At 43.6% G+C, this 17,210-nt stretch overlaps 6 protein-coding genes and 1 non-coding gene across 11 annotated transcripts in view; all 7 read right to left on the bottom strand.

The window, feature by feature from the left end:
* Positions 1 to 1,440: 1,440 nt before the first annotated feature.
* On the bottom strand, positions 1,441 to 4,321 carry LOC135645132 (prefoldin subunit 2-like). Its single transcript, XM_065163225.1, has 2 exons — positions 3,761 to 4,321; positions 1,441 to 2,098 (listed from the first exon to the last, which is right to left on the bottom strand). Exon 2 carries the CDS (start codon positions 2,091 to 2,093, stop codon positions 1,656 to 1,658), a length of 438 nt encoding a protein of 145 aa, XP_065019297.1. The 5' UTR covers positions 2,094 to 2,098; positions 3,761 to 4,321; the 3' UTR covers positions 1,441 to 1,655.
* On the bottom strand, positions 4,167 to 4,326 carry LOC135647792 (U1 spliceosomal RNA). Its single transcript, XR_010500491.1, has one exon. It is a non-coding gene; the product is annotated as a U1 spliceosomal RNA (small nuclear RNA).
* An 878-nt stretch (positions 4,327 to 5,204) lies between these two features.
* On the bottom strand, positions 5,205 to 6,588 carry LOC135644120 (GATA transcription factor 16-like). Its single transcript, XM_065161575.1, has 3 exons — positions 6,184 to 6,588; positions 5,954 to 6,073; positions 5,205 to 5,859 (listed from the first exon to the last, which is right to left on the bottom strand). Exons 1-3 carry the CDS (start codon positions 6,232 to 6,234, stop codon positions 5,581 to 5,583), a joined length of 450 nt encoding a protein of 149 aa, XP_065017647.1. The 5' UTR covers positions 6,235 to 6,588; the 3' UTR covers positions 5,205 to 5,580.
* A 540-nt stretch (positions 6,589 to 7,128) lies between these two features.
* LOC103995574 (phytohormone-binding protein) lies at positions 7,129 to 8,074 on the bottom strand. The gene is made up of 2 exons (XM_009416185.3): positions 7,798 to 8,074; positions 7,129 to 7,703 (listed from the first exon to the last, which is right to left on the bottom strand). The coding sequence occupies exons 1-2, from the start codon at positions 8,057 to 8,059 to the stop codon at positions 7,402 to 7,404; spliced, it is 564 nt and encodes a 187-aa protein (XP_009414460.2). The 5' UTR covers positions 8,060 to 8,074; the 3' UTR covers positions 7,129 to 7,401.
* Positions 8,075 to 9,347: 1,273 nt separating this feature from the next.
* LOC135644096 (pathogenesis-related protein 1-like) lies at positions 9,348 to 10,355 on the bottom strand. Its single transcript, XM_065161538.1, has 2 exons — positions 10,102 to 10,355; positions 9,348 to 9,925 (listed from the first exon to the last, which is right to left on the bottom strand). Exons 1-2 carry the CDS (start codon positions 10,280 to 10,282, stop codon positions 9,624 to 9,626), a joined length of 483 nt encoding a protein of 160 aa, XP_065017610.1. The 5' UTR covers positions 10,283 to 10,355; the 3' UTR covers positions 9,348 to 9,623.
* Positions 10,356 to 13,671: 3,316 nt separating this feature from the next.
* On the bottom strand, positions 13,672 to 14,679 carry LOC135645796 (pathogenesis-related protein 1-like). Its single transcript, XM_065164545.1, has 2 exons — positions 14,426 to 14,679; positions 13,672 to 14,249 (listed from the first exon to the last, which is right to left on the bottom strand). The coding sequence occupies exons 1-2, from the start codon at positions 14,604 to 14,606 to the stop codon at positions 13,948 to 13,950; spliced, it is 483 nt and encodes a 160-aa protein (XP_065020617.1). The 5' UTR covers positions 14,607 to 14,679; the 3' UTR covers positions 13,672 to 13,947.
* A 1,473-nt stretch (positions 14,680 to 16,152) lies between these two features.
* The window catches only part of LOC135581543 (uncharacterized), a 59,844-nt gene continuing 58,786 nt past the window's right edge, over positions 16,153 to 17,210 (bottom strand). For all 5 annotated transcript variants that reach the window (XM_065164538.1, XM_065164539.1, XM_065164540.1 and 2 more), the window contains 2 exons: positions 16,494 to 17,164; positions 16,153 to 16,402 (listed from right to left, as the gene is read on the bottom strand). In XM_065164538.1, coding sequence (XP_065020610.1) covers positions 16,500 to 17,164 — 665 coding nt within the window. In that variant the 3' untranslated portion in view covers positions 16,153 to 16,402; positions 16,494 to 16,499. The remainder of the gene's footprint in view (positions 16,403 to 16,493; positions 17,165 to 17,210) is intronic.

The following is a 17,210-nucleotide window of genomic DNA, read 5'->3' as shown; positions in this document are numbered from 1 at the left end:
GTCGTCCTTCCGCAGTAAATGGAGGAAGCAACAGTTAATAATGATAGGCTACGTGTCAACCTCTCCTCCAAAGCCATGCTAGTTAGCATGGCTGGTCAAAGAAACACCTCAATGTAAGCTCACATGGAATCTAATCCTTATTTTGACCAAATTTATGAGAAGTTTTCGTTGACTCTCACATTATAAAATGTATCCCAATAAGTGCACATTATGATCGTAAACAAATGTTATTAAGATGGTTAATTGATATCAAATGAAGTCATTATACAGCAAAGCTTAGAGTTGACTTCAAATTTGGAAATTAAGTTGATGTAAATGTAATTTGTACAAAGATTAATTTAAAGCAATAAAACACCCAATCAAATAGTCTGGTGATGTGTATTTAAGGTTTTTTTCAACTCAGGGCAAGAGTTTGAACCATAACATTTCAAGAAATTATCCTCAAATAAATGTCATAAAAAAAAGGAAAAAAAAAGTGAATAGTGTTAAGCAGAGTGTGCAAATTGTGCATAAAAGTGGAATTTAATGCATTGATTGTGAGAATTAATTAGGTAAATGATAGGAAGTTTGGATGTCAACATCACCATCATTGTCATCATCATCAGTTTTCTCTTGCAAGTCAAGCAGTGAGTTCTCTACATTGATGATATAATGATACTTGTTCTGCAGCATTTTGTCCAAAAGAGATGCATGTAAAGAGGAACTCCTTTTAAAGTCATATAGAACAAATCAAAATTCTAAGAACATTTAGCTTGCAGTCAAGAAGTGGGATCTCTCTCTCTCTCTCTCTCTCTCAATTAATATCCCTACCTGCCAAGCAAAAGACACCATTTAGTTCTTCACATCTCATGGCTCCAAAGCAATGAGTAGGGAGCATTGTTCTCATGAGCTGCTTCATATATTCAACACCATCACATATTTTTAATCACAACAAATGAAGTTGTACTTGAAAATAGCATCACATATTTGATCATTTGGTTGGAGTAAAAGGGCACTTGATGCATATTGCCTGCAAATGGCATGTTGGCCTTCAATTACGATCAACTGGGACTTGAAGAACTGCACTTATTTCTCTGGCACATGATACTCGATGGCTATGACATCTTTGACTCTTATCTCCTTTGTGGCTAAAAGCACATGAAAAGTGATCCCCTGACTCTGCCTTAAAACTGTTTGGTCCAAAGAAGCTGCGGGATTGCGCGATACATGTTGACAGCTTCGTTTCTTGGGAGTCAAAGCTTCTGATTCCAGCATGTGGGACAACTTGTTGATAATAATGTGGAACGTTTGGGTTCAGAGACAGACTGATTGGCTGTCAGGGATACATAAATGTTTGAGTGCACCACACACAGGAACAGCTACAGGCTTCCCTCTTGGCTGGCATCAGAGAGTTAGGAGCCTTTGATCTAATTGTCATTTACTATCGGATACACCTTGCACTTCTTAGATTAAACAGATTCATGCATAGATTAATCGGTTTACTTCCACAGAAGCAAACACAAGTCATGAATTACTACATTACTATCATCAGACAATTCATCAGGACTCGTATGCAACAGAAACTTCTCAGGAACATGTCTTCTGCCTAGAAAATACAAACCAGATTTAGCATGCCATGAAAAGGACATCCATACTTGATTTCCTAGCACTTTCCATTAGCTTGCAGGGCCTACAAGAACCCCCTGCGCAGAACCTTCTTTTAGGTTGGGATCCTCCTTGGTCTCGCTGTCAGCTTTCTTTATCTTGATCTTATACTTCAATTCAAATTCTGAAATCTCCTTCTTCTTATTCTCCAGTGCCTCGTTGAGGCGAGCAATGACCTCCTCGAGACCTTCCTTGTTGCGCTGCACAGCAGGCACGACTTCCTTGATTGTCCTCTCGACCAGCACACCACCAACGATCCGGTAGCAGCGGCGTGATGGATCAAGTGGTTGTATGGCACCTATTACAAGAGAGTGTTCACTGACTTCCATCTCTAGCTCAGTGATCTTTGAGTAGATCTGGTTAATTTCTGACCGCATGTTTGCATATGTGTTTAAAATAATTTGCTCATTCACTGGCTCCCGACTATCACTGCTAGATTTGCTGGCCATTGTTCCTGAAAATGCATCACAGGTTACATCAGGTGCATGTACATAAAGCTGGAATCATTCGGCGTTTGCCATGGTACATCTACTCTCACATTGTTCATGTGGGAACCTCAATTTTCTACACAATTATCAATATTACAGGGGGTGAGATTTCAATGGCAGTAACCAATTTATTTACTCCAGTGATTGATCATTCATGAAAAGCAAAAAATGTAATGTCATACTCATCCTATACGTCTTCTTCCAATTGCAACAAACTTAATGCCCAAGATATCAGATTTTTAATAATGAAGATGGTTGGCGATGATAGCCATTTGATTATGGTGGCCCCTCTTGGCAATTCTAACGAAGAAGAGGATGCTGGTGGCTGTTGTGACTGCCTACTGCAGACCGAGAAAAAGAGACAGAAAGTCGAAAGAAAATCAAATGAATCTGTATGCTTTGGGATATGAATGACCATGACTTTCTCTTTTTCATTCTTTACGATCAAAAGAAAACAAATGATTTAGACATAGTTTTGCTTACATGTGTTGACCACATTTCTCTCTAAAGAGCGATATATATATTGCCAACAAAGGATGGGCGAAGGAACAACAAGTCATGCCATGGTCACGAGTGTTCGAGAAAGAAAAGAACCACAATCAAGAAACACCTTAAGACAACTATTTGCTACGGTTAGTCCTTAAGAGAAGTATTAAGTTATCAAGAACCTTTCTTTTGTTAGTTACTACTTTTCCATTTGAATTCAGACTAGTTATCATGTTGCAAAATGGAAATGCCTACAACACATGCATAGTAGCTATGAGGTTATGAATGTATTCACAAAATGCAGCAGATTTATTCTGAACGATAACAAATCTCAAAAATAAATCTCGACACCTTCAAGATTCAAAGGAAATCATAAGGTTCAAGGGCATTAAATTATACTTCTCAAAAGTCCAGTTTTGGTTAAAAGAAATTCAACCTTATTTAACAAGATATCCTGAAATGTTTAGAGGAAAAAGAACTGCTATGAAAATTATATTGCAATTGATACATCATAATCAAGAATAGTGGTGGATAGTGTGGGTCAAGTACCTGAATGCCAGGTGACCTTTCCACAATTCAAATATACTAATCAAGGTTTTGGAGCAAACACAGCAATCAATATATGCATGATGGGTTCAAACCCCTAGATGGAACACTAACGTAAAATGTCTTGAAACCAAGCGCGTGATCTGATGGCAATTATCGTAAAGTTTCTGAATTCAATAAGGCCTAAAAATGACGATTGATCTCTAAAGTTAGTTTCTTTCTCCAAAAGAAACAACAATATTCCTCTCTAATAGCCCATAGTTTCAGTACAACGAAGGAAGCAAAAATTCCAGCCATTGAAAATGCCAAACAATCCCTTGCCATTTATACATCAAAATCTTGAAATATTAAAGATGAAAAGCTTTGATTGGCTGGATTTGGTGCTGAAAGCAGAAATTAATCAGACGGTTTATCGATGATGAAATCGAGGCAAACAGATCATTATTCTACATCTAATTCCAAACAACATGCCAAACGGCTACAAGATCTCGGCTTCGTAACCCATGATGATGCAGAAACCGCAGCGCAACAGCATCCGAAGAGAGGGACGAGGGCAAGGCAAGCAAACCGATGACGGGAGAAGGAGAGCGTTTCACCTCGGACGGAAGAAGAGGCGGAGGCCGACGATGGGGCAGCGCGATCCGATTCCGGGAGAGGCCGCGGGCGGAGACGGTGAGTGGGGAGCGGGACGGCGACGGAGCGATTGGGGGTGGGATGGAAAGCGACGAAGGGGTTCAACTCTTAGTATCAGTGCTTTAGGATTCGTGTCTGCGTTAGATTGGTTCCGAAAGGCAAAGTTGGTCTTATCAACGGTCGTGGAGAAGCGGATGAAAGGCTGCGGATTAACCCGTTACTCCATCCGGATCCGACCACCCTTCGAGTGATAGCAGCCTCCCCTTTCCGTCTCCGTCGTCTCCCACACGGCCGGTGGAAGAGCTCTCACTTACCACTAACCAATTCAGAACTCTGTCGAGTTGCGTCAGAACACTTGAATAGTATTGGCGGGGGCCGCGCGAACGCGTTCCCCCTCTAACACAAATTATGACGTCCACTCTCCCACTTGGGGAGATGGTAGACCAGCGCCCCTCCCCGGTGCAATGGAGGTCACTGATCTAGGCCATGAGCCTTCATGATCGCCCATAGACCCCGTCCAGGTAAGTATGGATCATCGATTGCCCCCCACTCCATCATATACAAGCCCCCCACTTTCCCCTCCCGCTCCCCTTGCGATGTGGGACTAAAACAGCAATCCCAGTTCGGCTCCCGAAAGCGGCGCGAACTACAGATCGCTTGCTTGCTGCCGTGAACTCGAAATGGCCGGAGATCCTGCGGCGGAAGGAGAAGCAACCCGATGAGCTCTTCCACCGGCCGTGTAGGAAACGACGGAGATGGAACGGAAGGCCGCCATCACTCGAAGGGTGGTCGGATCCGGATGGAGTAACGGGTTAAACTGCTGCCCTTCATCCGCTTCTCCACGACCGTTGATCAGACTGACCTTTTCTTTTCTTTTCTTTTTTTTTATTAGATTAAACTTGTCTTTCTTTCGGAACAGATCTAACAGAGACACGAATCCTAAAGCACTGATACATTAAAGAATGAAAGAAACAGGTGTGATTGTTGCAGTCGAAGAAGTATAATAAATGAAACAGAGAGAAAAAGAAAAGGGTCAATCATCTTGCTATGGAAATATCAATCAATAAGATAGTGTGGAAATAAGCAAGCTATTGACTTCTTTCAAATAGCAATCAACATCAATCATTCTCGCATTTGGTTAGATATTGTGGAAATAAGCAATCTATTAAACTATTTTCGAATAGAAATATATATGATTGAGCACACTCTTACCTGATATAACTGAGAGAACCCAAGTACCAGCTGATCACCGACCAACCAAAAGAAGGGAATCGTCCAAGACAACAACACATCCTCCCAACTTTTGGCACCTTTCACAAGCTCAAACCCACGGTTGCCTCAAAAAGGTTCATTCCGCAAGCAGCATTGGCAGCTTTACACATTTCCAATCATTATGAGCCTTCAACAAATAAAACTAATGCTTCTTCACTGAGCAACCATTGCCAAAAGCTAATGCTGTCTCAAACCAATCACCACAAAGGTCCCCAAATGCACAAACGTTTTAGCTTGTCAGTCGGCAAACTATTTAGATAGAACCTACAAACTATTATTATTCGAGGAGCTCCAACGCAGCAAAGCTTCACCAACTCGACCACAAAAGTAATTGGTGATATCATCGCTGTTTTGGAGTTCAGGTCTTACTATAACTAAGATGGTAACCACATGCTTCACTATACCGCTTGGCAGCATCATACAGTAGTAGCACAAGAGTGATAATTAGAGCCAACAACACTACATTGCATCCACCAAAAAAGGAGGTCGTTTTGTCTTGTTCGACTTAAACCTAGGCATGTAGGAAGCCGGACGAGAGGGCCATCAAGAGGACTGCGGCCTCCTCCACTTCCCCAAGCATGCTTCTCCTCCTCTGCTTCTGAACCATGGATCTCGGCTTGCACAATCCCGGCCCCAACATCCGAAGCTTAAAGGACACCTCAAACCTCTCCCCGCCGCTGTCGCCGTCAATCTCTCTCTTCGTCTTCCTCATTCCCGTCCCTGCTTCCTTCGACACCGGCACCGCTCGTCTGCTCTTCCGGTACCGGATCCCGCACGCGTTGCAGAGCGACTGCAGCCGCAGATCACGAGTCCACCAATCAGATCAAGAAAGAAAACATGCCCAAAAGAAAGAATCGATCAGATCGGCAGTCGCACCCGCATACCTTGGGACCACAAGGACCGGCTCGCCAGAGAGGGGTCGTGGTGGTTCGACAATCTGCGCAGCGCTTAATCTGGGAATCACCACTGCTGGTGCTACTGCTCGGATCTGAAGATCCCGAAGACTGCAGATCGAATCGAAGCCAGAAACAAGAAGCCAATGCGAATCAGCACATGAATCAGCAGCAGCAAACTCTACTCAGCAGTACAAGAAACGAAGCATGAGCAGGCTTACCATTTCTCTTACTCCGTGACTCGGATCCGTCAAACCAGGCCGGAATTCCATACTCTCACACTTAAGCTGCTCCACTGCAGGTAAATCCAGGGGCCGATCCACCTTCTTATCGATCAGAAGCGGCAGCCACCAGAGATCCGAAGCTAACGAGGAAGAGCACCGCCGTTTCCCTTCCTCTCGCCTATCGACATCTCCTCCTCCGATCCCTTTCAGAAAGACACAGATGAGGCACCTTCAGAGCCACACTGTGCTAATATACATGCGTGGGAATAGCGAGAGGTGTGGAACTCTCAGGAACAGAGGAGGGAGTGGAGGGAAAGAGGCAAACAAGGAAGACTTACTTTAATGGTAGCTTTCAACTAGTTCATGTAAGCCAACTTTTCTGGTCGACACCGGCTTATTTTAATTCCCCGTGCGGGCGCACTTTACCGCATTACCCGGGGCAGGAACCCGAGGGCCAGCTGGGAAACCGCCGCGCCGCAGCAAGCAGGGAAGACTCAAACCAACGACGTGGCTCTATAATATGCGTCAACAAAGGAGTGACAGTGGGACCCGCGGACCACTAAGAGCCGCACCGGACGGTCCAGTTTCGAGGTTCGCTACGGAAGACCGGATAGCTGATCTTGTGAGGCGGCAGAACCGAGGCCGGCGCTTGCACGGCCACCGTGGCGGCGGAAACCCTAGCGACATGAGATGTTGATATGACGAAAATACCCCGGAAGCAAGGCTTTGTGAGGGGTAGTTTTGTCATTCCGGCGTGCTCGGTGCGACGTCCGATCGAGATCAGACGGTATCGACGGGGCTACAAATCAATTATCCGATTCATTTAATTCGAAATATATGATAATTAGTAATTAGTTTGGAGACAAAATAACACCAAAAGATAAATACATATATAATTTAGAATTTTCGAATAATTAAATACAAATGATGGGTTCAGCAGTCTTCTCGAGGAGATAATATCTCACACATATATTAATTAAAATGATAATGCCAAGGAAAGCACAACTTATTATTGGCCTCGTACGTACGTTACACTTCACACGCACAAAGATTGGGAGAGAGAGAGAGAGAGAGAGAAACAGAGCAACAATGTCATGTTGTCTCACACACACACACTCTCTCTCTCTCTCTCTCGAGGTGACGACGAGTAGTATTGCTGCATCGCCACCATTATTAAGCCACACATGACAGACAATACGGATAGTTTCCAGAGGCTTAGGCATAAGCAGCGGGGTTGGTGGTCAGGTAACCTTCCACAGCCTTGGCGACCCATACCGACCCCTCCTTGATCTTGTTCACCTCCTCCTCGGGGAGCCCCTTGTCGTCGATGGTATCATACTCCACCTTGATCTTCAGAGAGCAGGTGTCGGCGCTCAAGGCGTGGTACTTGTGCTCGATGGTGTGCGACTTGAGCGTGTGGCCGAGGTGGCCTCCCTCGACGGTCTTGTACTTCAAGGTGTGGCTCCCATGATCCAGCACTTCGACATGGTTCTTCACGAAGATCAGTGGCTTCATAGCTGCAGTCTCATCCACAGAATTGCCAGTAGAAATCAGCACAGTTTACGGATCTTCCTGTTACCTGAAAGAAGCATTGGTGATGTGAATCCAAACCTGGATCGAAGTGGAAGATCTTGGTGCTGCCAGCTTCACCATCCCCGATGAGCTCGGCGCCGGAGAAGTACTGCGGCATGATCTTTGGCAGCAGGATGTGATCCTCGCAGGCGGCCGCCTTCCATACTCTGTGGACGCTGACATTGAGCGTCAGCTCTTCGGTGCAGCACCCGGCAACCATGGCGTCGATGAAGGTGTTTTGCCGGATGAGAGCTCTGCAGGCTGTGATGGGTTGGTGGTGAAGGGAAGGGGAAGAGTCCATTTATAGACGGCGATGGAGTGCCGGGTCATCTCGGGCTTCCAGATGAAGTTTGAACTTTAGGTAACCTCATCGATTAGATTGGAAAAAGGGGGGTCTGAGATGACGCGAAGATCGCTCCATGCCAATGAATCGGTTCATCTTCTCTTGTTGGCGTCCTCATCCCAATTCAATGTTCTAAGAAGTGGATGTCATGGTAAACTTGGAAGCATTCAAACTAGCTAGTATTTGTTGACTGAAGCGAAGACTTCAAAGCTCACAAGCATGCAGACTTTGCGGTCTTCATTGTTGAGCAGCCCCATGTCATCAGCCGTAGTCGAGAATGATCGGATTCTTCGAGCATATGCTCGTCAGATTAAAATATGAAGGAAATTGGCATCGAGTGTATGTATGTATGTATGTATGTTAGAAACAAAGTTTCACCATATTTCATGCATTTAATGAAAGAATTAACAGTTCATTCAAGGGTGTAGTTTATTATTATATTCTTTGTTAGGCTGAGTGAGATCACGATGAGTTGATGTCGTGTTGCATTTTTCTTCATTAATTTTATTTTATTGCCGTCTTTGTGGAGTTTCATGTTTGAAACTAAGAGGAAGAACCAAATTGTCCGATATAATATTTTTGATGTTGCCGTATTACCAGTATTTATCTTAAAAAATAGAAGAATTAATTTGTTTTTATCGAGTTTGTAGATAAGGTCACATCACTATTACGTCAAATCTCATGTGTCATGTTAACATTTAATTTTGAATCTACACAAGATTGGATGAAGTTATGAGATATCGTTATCACTTATGACGATGGATTAGCCTTCAATTTTTTATCATAAAATTTTTCAGAGCAAGCAAAATGCATCTATTTTAGTCGTCTAAGAAGGTCTTTTGTTCAATTTTAATTATATAAATTTTGAACAAATACAAGATTCGATGAAGTTGTAAGATACGTTATCATCACTTATGTACTTAAACTTTATGGACGACGGATTAGCCTTCAATTTTTTGTCGTAGAATATTTCAGAACAAGCAAAATACATCTATTTTAGTCGTCTAAGAAGATATTTTGTTCAATTTTAGTTATATAATCCCAAGGTATATTTTGCTAAGTTGACATCGATTGTTTGTTCATGTATTCATTTATCAGTAACTTGTTTATAAATGAAATTACGAGAAGGTTGACTCGTTACGAACAAACATTATAAACATGTCATATAGTTTAAGTAAAATCAATTAAATCCATGTTTAATTTGGATTACGCTAGTCTTTGAATCTTTAAAAGAGACTACTAAGAATGATACCAAAGAAATCACATCTTATTTGTAGATATATATATGTATGTCCTTAGACGACCACACAAAACACCACATCTTGCAGAAGATGGAAAGAACAAGACAGAGAGAGATGGCAGCAACATGTGATGTCCTATCTCTCTCTCACTCTCTCACTCTAAAGGTGATGATTCCAGCACTGCTGCATCACCTCATTATTGATTGATCCACGCCCAATGACAAGCACTACGACACTGGAAGCACCAGCGTCGGCACACGAAAGCCCACAGGCTCAGGGGCTCAGGCACAAACACCGGGGTTGGCTATCAGATAGGCTTCCACCGACTTCATCATCCGTACTGGCACGTCCGTCATCTTCTGCACCTCGTCCTCCGGCAGCGGCGCGTCGTCGATCGTATCGTATTCGGTCTTGGTCTTCACGACACAGCTGTCGGCGCCCGTCGCTTCGAACTTGACCTCGAACGCGTGCGACTTGAGCGTTCGGCCGAGGTGACCTCCTTCGATCGCCTTGTACCTCATCGTGTGGCTTCCGTGGTCCAACACCTCAACGTGGTCCTTCACGAAGGTCAGTGGCTCTGCGGCTGCAGTTCCATGCCCAAATTAGTTCCAATTAACAGATCATACATCAATTCAACCAAAAAGGTTTCGATATGTATCATCCGATTCTTTTTATCGATGTGAGATTATTTTTCATCCTTGTTTTGCGATCTCTTCTCGCACGCACACGAATGTCGGAAAGCAGCATGAAAATCTAAACCTGGAGTGAAGTGGAAGGTCTTTGTGCTGCCAGCTTCGCCATCGCCGACGAGCTCTGCGCCAGCGAAGTACTCAGGAATGATCTTTGGCAGCAGGATGTGATCCTCGCAGGCGGCCGCCTTCCACATCCTGTGGACGCTGACGTTGACCGTCACCTCGTTGGTGCAGCAGCCGGTGACCATGTTGTGGTGAGTCGTAGTACCTTAATGAAGGGAAGGAAAGCTCTGCAAGCAGATGGCTGAGTGCAGGGAAAGGGAAGGCTACGTATATATATATATAGAGAGAGAGAGAGAGAGATGGTGCGGTCGGTGAGGAAGAAGTGCCGGGCGATTTGGGGCTTCTACATGAACATTGAACCTGTGATAACAAGTTAGAATAGCAGTCAGAAGAAATCAGCCAACACCTCATGGGATTGGAAAAAGCCTCAGCCTGAGGTGATGAGTGAATTGGTCGTCTTCTCAGCTGATACAGCATTTGCATCAGCCACTTGACCAATGCAACAGTCCACCAGAATAAGCTCTTATCGGTTTGCATTCATACGGCCACTTTCATGACTCCAATAATTTTGTTGGGTTCTCAACATCATTCAGGACTTCGGACTGAGGCAAAGACAACAAATCTGGTGTTACATCCACCATAGCAGTAATACGATTCGACGACGTAAACCTAGTGGTAGTCATCTTCGTATCGTAAAGGAACAATCTTACCGTTGCTCTACGTAACTTTCCAGTTGCATCATCATTAATGCTTCATGTTCGATCTATCAAATGAATTGCAGAATTTGCATCTGGTTTGTACGATATAATATTTTTGATGTTGCCGTATTACCAGTATTTATCTTAAAAAAATAGAATAATTAATTTGTTTTTATCGAGTTTGTAGATAAGGTCACATCACTATTACGTCAAATCTCACGTGCCATGTTAACATGAAAGTTCTTAGATACGTTATCACTTATGTACTTAAACTTTATGGACGACGGATTAGCCTTCAATTTTTTATCGTAAAATCTTTCGGAACAAGCAAAATGCATCCATTTTAGTCGTCTAAGAAAGTATTTTGTTCAATTTTAATTATATAAATTTTGAACAAACACAAGATTCGATGAAATTCTAAGATACGTTTCACCTATGTACTTCAACTTTATGGACGACAGATTAGCCTTCAATTTTTTGTTGTACAATCTTTCAGAGCAAGCAAAATATGTTAGGATCGAGAGCACTAAGAGGGGGGGGGGGGGTGAATTAGTGCAGCGGAAATCTTTCAGCGATTAAAAACGAAAGCTGCGTTCGTTCGATAAAAACTATTTTGATGCAAAAGTCGATTCTAAAATTACTTATGATTAAGTGCAGTTTACGTCCAAACACAGTTTGCGTCTAAGCGCAGTTTACGCAGTTTGCGTCTAAATGCAGATTGCGTCTAAGCATAGTTTGCATCTAAGCGCAGTTTGCGTCTAAGCGCAGATTGCGTCTAAGCGCAGTTTGCGTCTAAACACAGTTTGCGTCTAAGCGCAGTTTACGTCTAAGCTCAGATTCGGAAAGATCTAAACTTAGACACTCGTTCGTAAAAGCGCAGAAGACAGTTTGCAGTTATAAATGGAATCAAAACGTAAACATAAACTGCAAAGAAACTCGTTCGTAAAAGCGCAGAAGACAGTTTGTAGTTATAAATAGAATCAAAACGTAAATGTAAACTGCAATGTAAAGATCGTACGAAAACACCGATTTACGTCTGAATGCAGATTCGGAAAGATCAGAACTTAGAAACTTGTTCGTAAAAGCGCAGAGAGCAGTAGCTATGTAGGAGGTTTGCAGTAATGATAAAGTGCTCAAAATAAAAGCAAACCAGAGATTTAGAGTGGTTCGGTTAGTCTTGACCTACTCCACTTTTGGCTTCCTCCACCGACGAGGTCACCGACGTCAACTAGAGGCCTTCATTCAATAGGAGAAGGCCAACTGCCCTTTTACAGTTTCACTCCTTTTGACGGGCTCAGGAGACAACCCTTACAGAACCTTTCTCTCCTCTCTTTACAACTCAAGACTTGAAGAACAGAAAGAGGAGAACTTTTGGACTTTACACAAATTTGAGCTCTTAGAATCATAGAAAAGATCAAGAATTCGGTGTAGGTCTGTATCTTTTCAGTGCTGAATGGGTGGGGTATTTATAGGCCCCAACCCAGTTCAAATTTGGAGCTCAAAACGATCAAATCCCGGAATTCCGGGATCAGGCGGTTGCACCTCCTGACTGGGGCGGTTGCACCGCCTGGCAGAGCTCGAAGACTGAGCCTCTGGGCGGTGCTACCTCTATCAGGGGCGGTTGCACCGCCCAGTCTCGCTCGGAGACTGAGCCCTGGGCGGTTGCACCTCTTGGCTGGGGCGGTTGCACCGCCCAGTCTCGCTGGGAGACATAGCCTGGGTGGTGCTACCTCCCTGCCTGGGCGGTTGCACCTCCCACAGCAACCTGGGTCCGAATGGGTTGAACCATTCGACCCAATTTGAGTTCTTCAGGGGCCCAATTGCCCCAGGATTAAGCTAATGGGATCACCTCCCATTTCTAACTTAATCAAAGTGCTAACTACGATTATTTCCTAAGACATATTCTGCAGCTTGCTTCGGTGCGTCACTCGCTTCTTCCGACGAGTTTCCGGCGAACTTCCGTCGATCATCCGATTAACCCTCGGTGATGCTTCTGCGGACTTCCGGCAAACTCCTGGACTGCGACGATCCACTTGGCAAGTTCCGACGAGCTCCTTTGGCAAGCTTCTGGACTTCTCGGATTTGTTCCCGCAGAACCTCCGACGACTGTCCGAACTTCCGTCGAGCTCTCGAACTTCCAGCGTGATCATTGTCATGACTCCGGCACAACTCCTGCTGCATGTGTTACTTTCATCGTAGTTAATCCTGCACATGTAAAACAAAAACTTCGATTGAGACAATTAATCCTAAGCAATTAACCAAGTTGTCCGGCATGTCATTAGTCCCTCGACGCTTCGTCCGATTCTTCGGCGCATCGTCCTTTCCTGTAGCCTATTGCCCAATCGGCCTGTTGACTCCGCAACTCCGATATCCTTGGCACAATACCCGCTCTTCTTGGCCTGATGCCCGAGTCCACGACCCGAAGCCTTCTGTCGATACGTCGACCGATCCACCGGCCCGACGTCCAATCTTCTGACATGTTCCTCCGGCACAACATGATTTTCCTGCTTTAATTGTCTCATCCAGATCGAAGCATCCTGCGTCACTCAAAACGCAGATTAAATCATAAACATATATCAAGTAGTTTCATCATCAAAATACGAGATTCAACAAAATGCAATCCATTTTAGTCGTCTAAGAAGGTATTTTATTCAATTTTAGTTATATAATCCTAAGGTATATTTTGCTAAGTTGACATCGATTGTTTGTTCATGTATTCATTTACCAGTAACTTGTTTATAAATGAAATTACGAAAAGGTTGACTCGTTACGAATAAACATTATAAACATGTCATATAGTTTAAGTAAAATCAATTAAATCCATGTTTAATTTGGATTACGCTAGTCTTTGAATCTTTAAAAGAGACTACTAAGAATGATACCAAAGAAATCACATCTTATTTGTAGATATATATATGTATGTCCTTAGACGACCACACAAAACACCACATCTTGCAGAAGATGGAAAGAACAAGACAGAGAGAGATGGCAGCAACATGTGATGTCCTATCTCTCTCTCACTCTCTCACTCTAAAGGTGATGATTCCAGCACTGCTGCATCACCTCATTATTGATTGATCCACGCCCAATGACAAGCACTACGACACTGGAAGCACCAGCGTCGGCACACGAAAGCCCACAGGCTCAGGGGCTCAGGCACAAACACCGGGGTTGGCTATCAGATAGGCTTCCACCGACTTCATCATCCGTACTGGCACGTCCGTCATCTTCTGCACCTCGTCCTCCGGCAGCGGCGCGTCGTCGATCGTATCGTATTCGGTCTTGGTCTTCACGACACAGCTGTCGGCGCCCGTCGCTTCGAACTTGACCTCGAACGCGTGCGACTTGAGCGTTCGGCCGAGGTGACCTCCTTCGATCGCCTTGTACCTCATCGTGTGGCTTCCGTGGTCCAACACCTCAACGTGGTCCTTCACGAAGGTCAGTGGCTCTGCGGCTGCAGTTCCATGCCCAAATTAGTTCCAATTAACAGATCATACATCAATTCAACCAAAAAGGTTTCGATATGTATCATCCGATTCTTTTTATCGATGTGAGATTATTTTTCATCCTTGTTTTGCGATCTCTTCTCGCACGCACACGAATGTCGGAAAGCAGCATGAAAATCTAAACCTGGAGTGAAGTGGAAGGTCTTTGTGCTGCCAGCTTCGCCATCGCCGACGAGCTCTGCGCCAGCGAAGTACTCAGGAATGATCTTTGGCAGCAGGATGTGATCCTCGCAGGCGGCCGCCTTCCACATCCTGTGGACGCTGACGTTGACCGTCACCTCGTTGGTGCAGCAGCCGGTGACCATGTTGTGGTGAGTCGTAGTACCTTAATGAAGGGAAGGAAAGCTCTGCAAGCAGATGGCTGAGTGCAGGGAAAGGGAAGGCTACGTATATATATATATAGAGAGAGAGAGAGAGAGATGGTGCGGTCGGTGAGGAAGAAGTGCCGGGCGATTTGGGGCTTCTACATGAACATTGAACCTGTGATAACAAGTTAGAATAGCAGTCAGAAGAAATCAGCCAACACCTCATGGGATTGGAAAAAGCCTCAGCCTGAGGTGATGAGTGAATTGGTCGTCTTCTCAGCTGATACAGCATTTGCATCAGCCACTTGACCAATGCAACAGTCCACCAGAATAAGCTCTTATCGGTTTGCATTCATACGGCCACTTTCATGACTCCAATAATTTTGTTGGGTTCTCAACATCATTCAGGACTTCGGACTGAGGCAAAGACAACAAATCTGGTGTTACATCCACCATAGCAGTAATACGATTCGACGACGTAAACCTAGTGGTAGTCATCTTCGTATCGTAAAGGAACAATCTTACCGTTGCTCTACGTAACTTTCCAGTTGCATCATCATTAATGCTTCATGTTCGATCTATCAAATGAATTGCAGAATTTGCATCAGGTAGGTAGATGTTTAATTGGAATCCAGAAATTAGAACAAGCCAACCTCATCCAAGATAATAAAATATTGAAGCGAATACTAATGATGATTTCACATATTAATAATCATCATTCAACATCTACCTATATACCAAGTCCAAGATTGTGGCCATTGCATCCGAGACTTTTGATCCACATGTAGACAAGGGCCCCATCTTCATCTCCAGAAGCTGTCATTCTCAAGTCATTAGACATTATAACAAAAGGGAATTTAGTAGCTCCAGACTTTTCTCTTCTCACTTTAGTTGATTTGTTGGAAATTTCAATGAGATTTATCTATGAGCTGGTTTTCTCGAATCACATGCTAGTAGACTAAAGTGCAATATAATAAGTTATCTAGATGGGTCTAAAGTCATATGCTTCCAGAAGAGAAGTTCCACTAGTCAATGGAGAAGAACTTTGAATATCCAAAATTAGTTGGGATAACTTCAAGGAGATGTGATGGCATATCTAATAAAATATCATTGTTGCTCCATCGAGCCAAGATGTTGGATTGAATAGCCAAATGAATTATCCTAAAATTTTATTCGAACAATAACACACAGGTTCTTTGTGGGGGAGTGTCAACAGACAATCATCTGACATACCAACAAGCATCTGAAACAAATTTAGAAGTCACTGTCTGAAACATTTGGTCCTCTATTTGCATCAACATAAACTAAATGCCACAATTACAAAAAGCAGTATCAACAGAAAGTTTGATCTTAAAATAGGTGGCCATCAGATCAAAGTACCATTCACCATCCTAATGTGAAGCATTAGCTGTGTAATAATTGGTATATATTTGTCCCTGAATAAAGTTATTCACAGTCAAAACAATTGGCATTTATTCATTTTGGACACTGCACCTTACCTAATTCTGACAAAAAACAAATTCCTAGGAATTTCCTAGTATGCAAATATGGCATGGAAAAACAAAGGTATCAGATTAGCTTTCCATTTCAAATTATCTTATTTACCTTAGTCCAAACCCGCAAAAGGGGGCACAAAATGCCGTGATGATTTACACAATGTACAATAGACAAGGCCGCTGGATTGTCTAATCTGTATAAAAGAAACTACCATGTTCTCTCAAATTACTCTTTGTGCATATATACACTCCCAAGATAGGCTCCACCAGGATCTCCCAAACCCTCAGATCCAATGACTCCTGCAAGAGTTAGAGAATAGGTAATCAGTCCATATGGTAACATAGGTATATTGAAGTGGTTCTTGCGACGCTAGATCATTAAATAACGTACATGCTTTTACTTGAGATTGTTCCGTTGTAGAATGCGCATCCCCCACCTCTGGGATTTCCCTTCTTCAATTGTCGATAACAGAACCTGTAAAGTATCTTCTGCTTCTTCCTTGTTTGCAAGTTCAACACTCAAGTGAAAAACAGGTGCAGAAGTCGAAGAATTCCATGGTCTATTCCTAGAACTACTCTTTTTCTGCTTGTATATCGATTCAGCACAGCTTCCAACAATATTCACAGTCTCTTCTGTCCTATCAATATGAACGACACTCTCCAGAGTCATTTCAGTTTCTATAACCCAATCTGGATCAGGAGGGACACCAACAAACTCCGGTGAGCCCAAACCCAGAAGGCAAGAGCACGATGCAACCAAAACCAGCCTCTTGCTGATAGTTATAAACCTCCCTGCCTGCGTGAGTGGTTTGCACATCACAAATATCTCATCCTTCAGTCTCGAGCTATCTGCTTGAAGAAGCAATGACACTCCAATAGCTTCATCCCAAGAGTATGGTGACAAAGGAAGTTCTTTGGCTAAAGGCCTTGATAACCGTGTACGGAAGTGACAGGATTGGTGTGGTCGACTCCTGTTTCTGATACTTTGTGCTGTTTTCCCAGTGGCTTCAAGGATGCTAGCCACTGGTCTTGCAATAAGACCGGCGGTTCCCAATGCAATTCCTGTATGATGGTAAATGAAAAATGAGCTTACAAAGCCACACAAACA

Source organism: Musa acuminata, chromosome BXJ3-8 (assembly GCF_036884655.1).
Source record: "Musa acuminata AAA Group cultivar baxijiao chromosome BXJ3-8, Cavendish_Baxijiao_AAA, whole genome shotgun sequence".
NCBI lineage: Eukaryota > Viridiplantae > Streptophyta > Magnoliopsida > Zingiberales > Musaceae > Musa > Musa acuminata.
The sequence above is the reverse complement of the archived record's forward strand: the minus strand, read 5'-3'. Positions and strand labels throughout refer to the sequence as shown.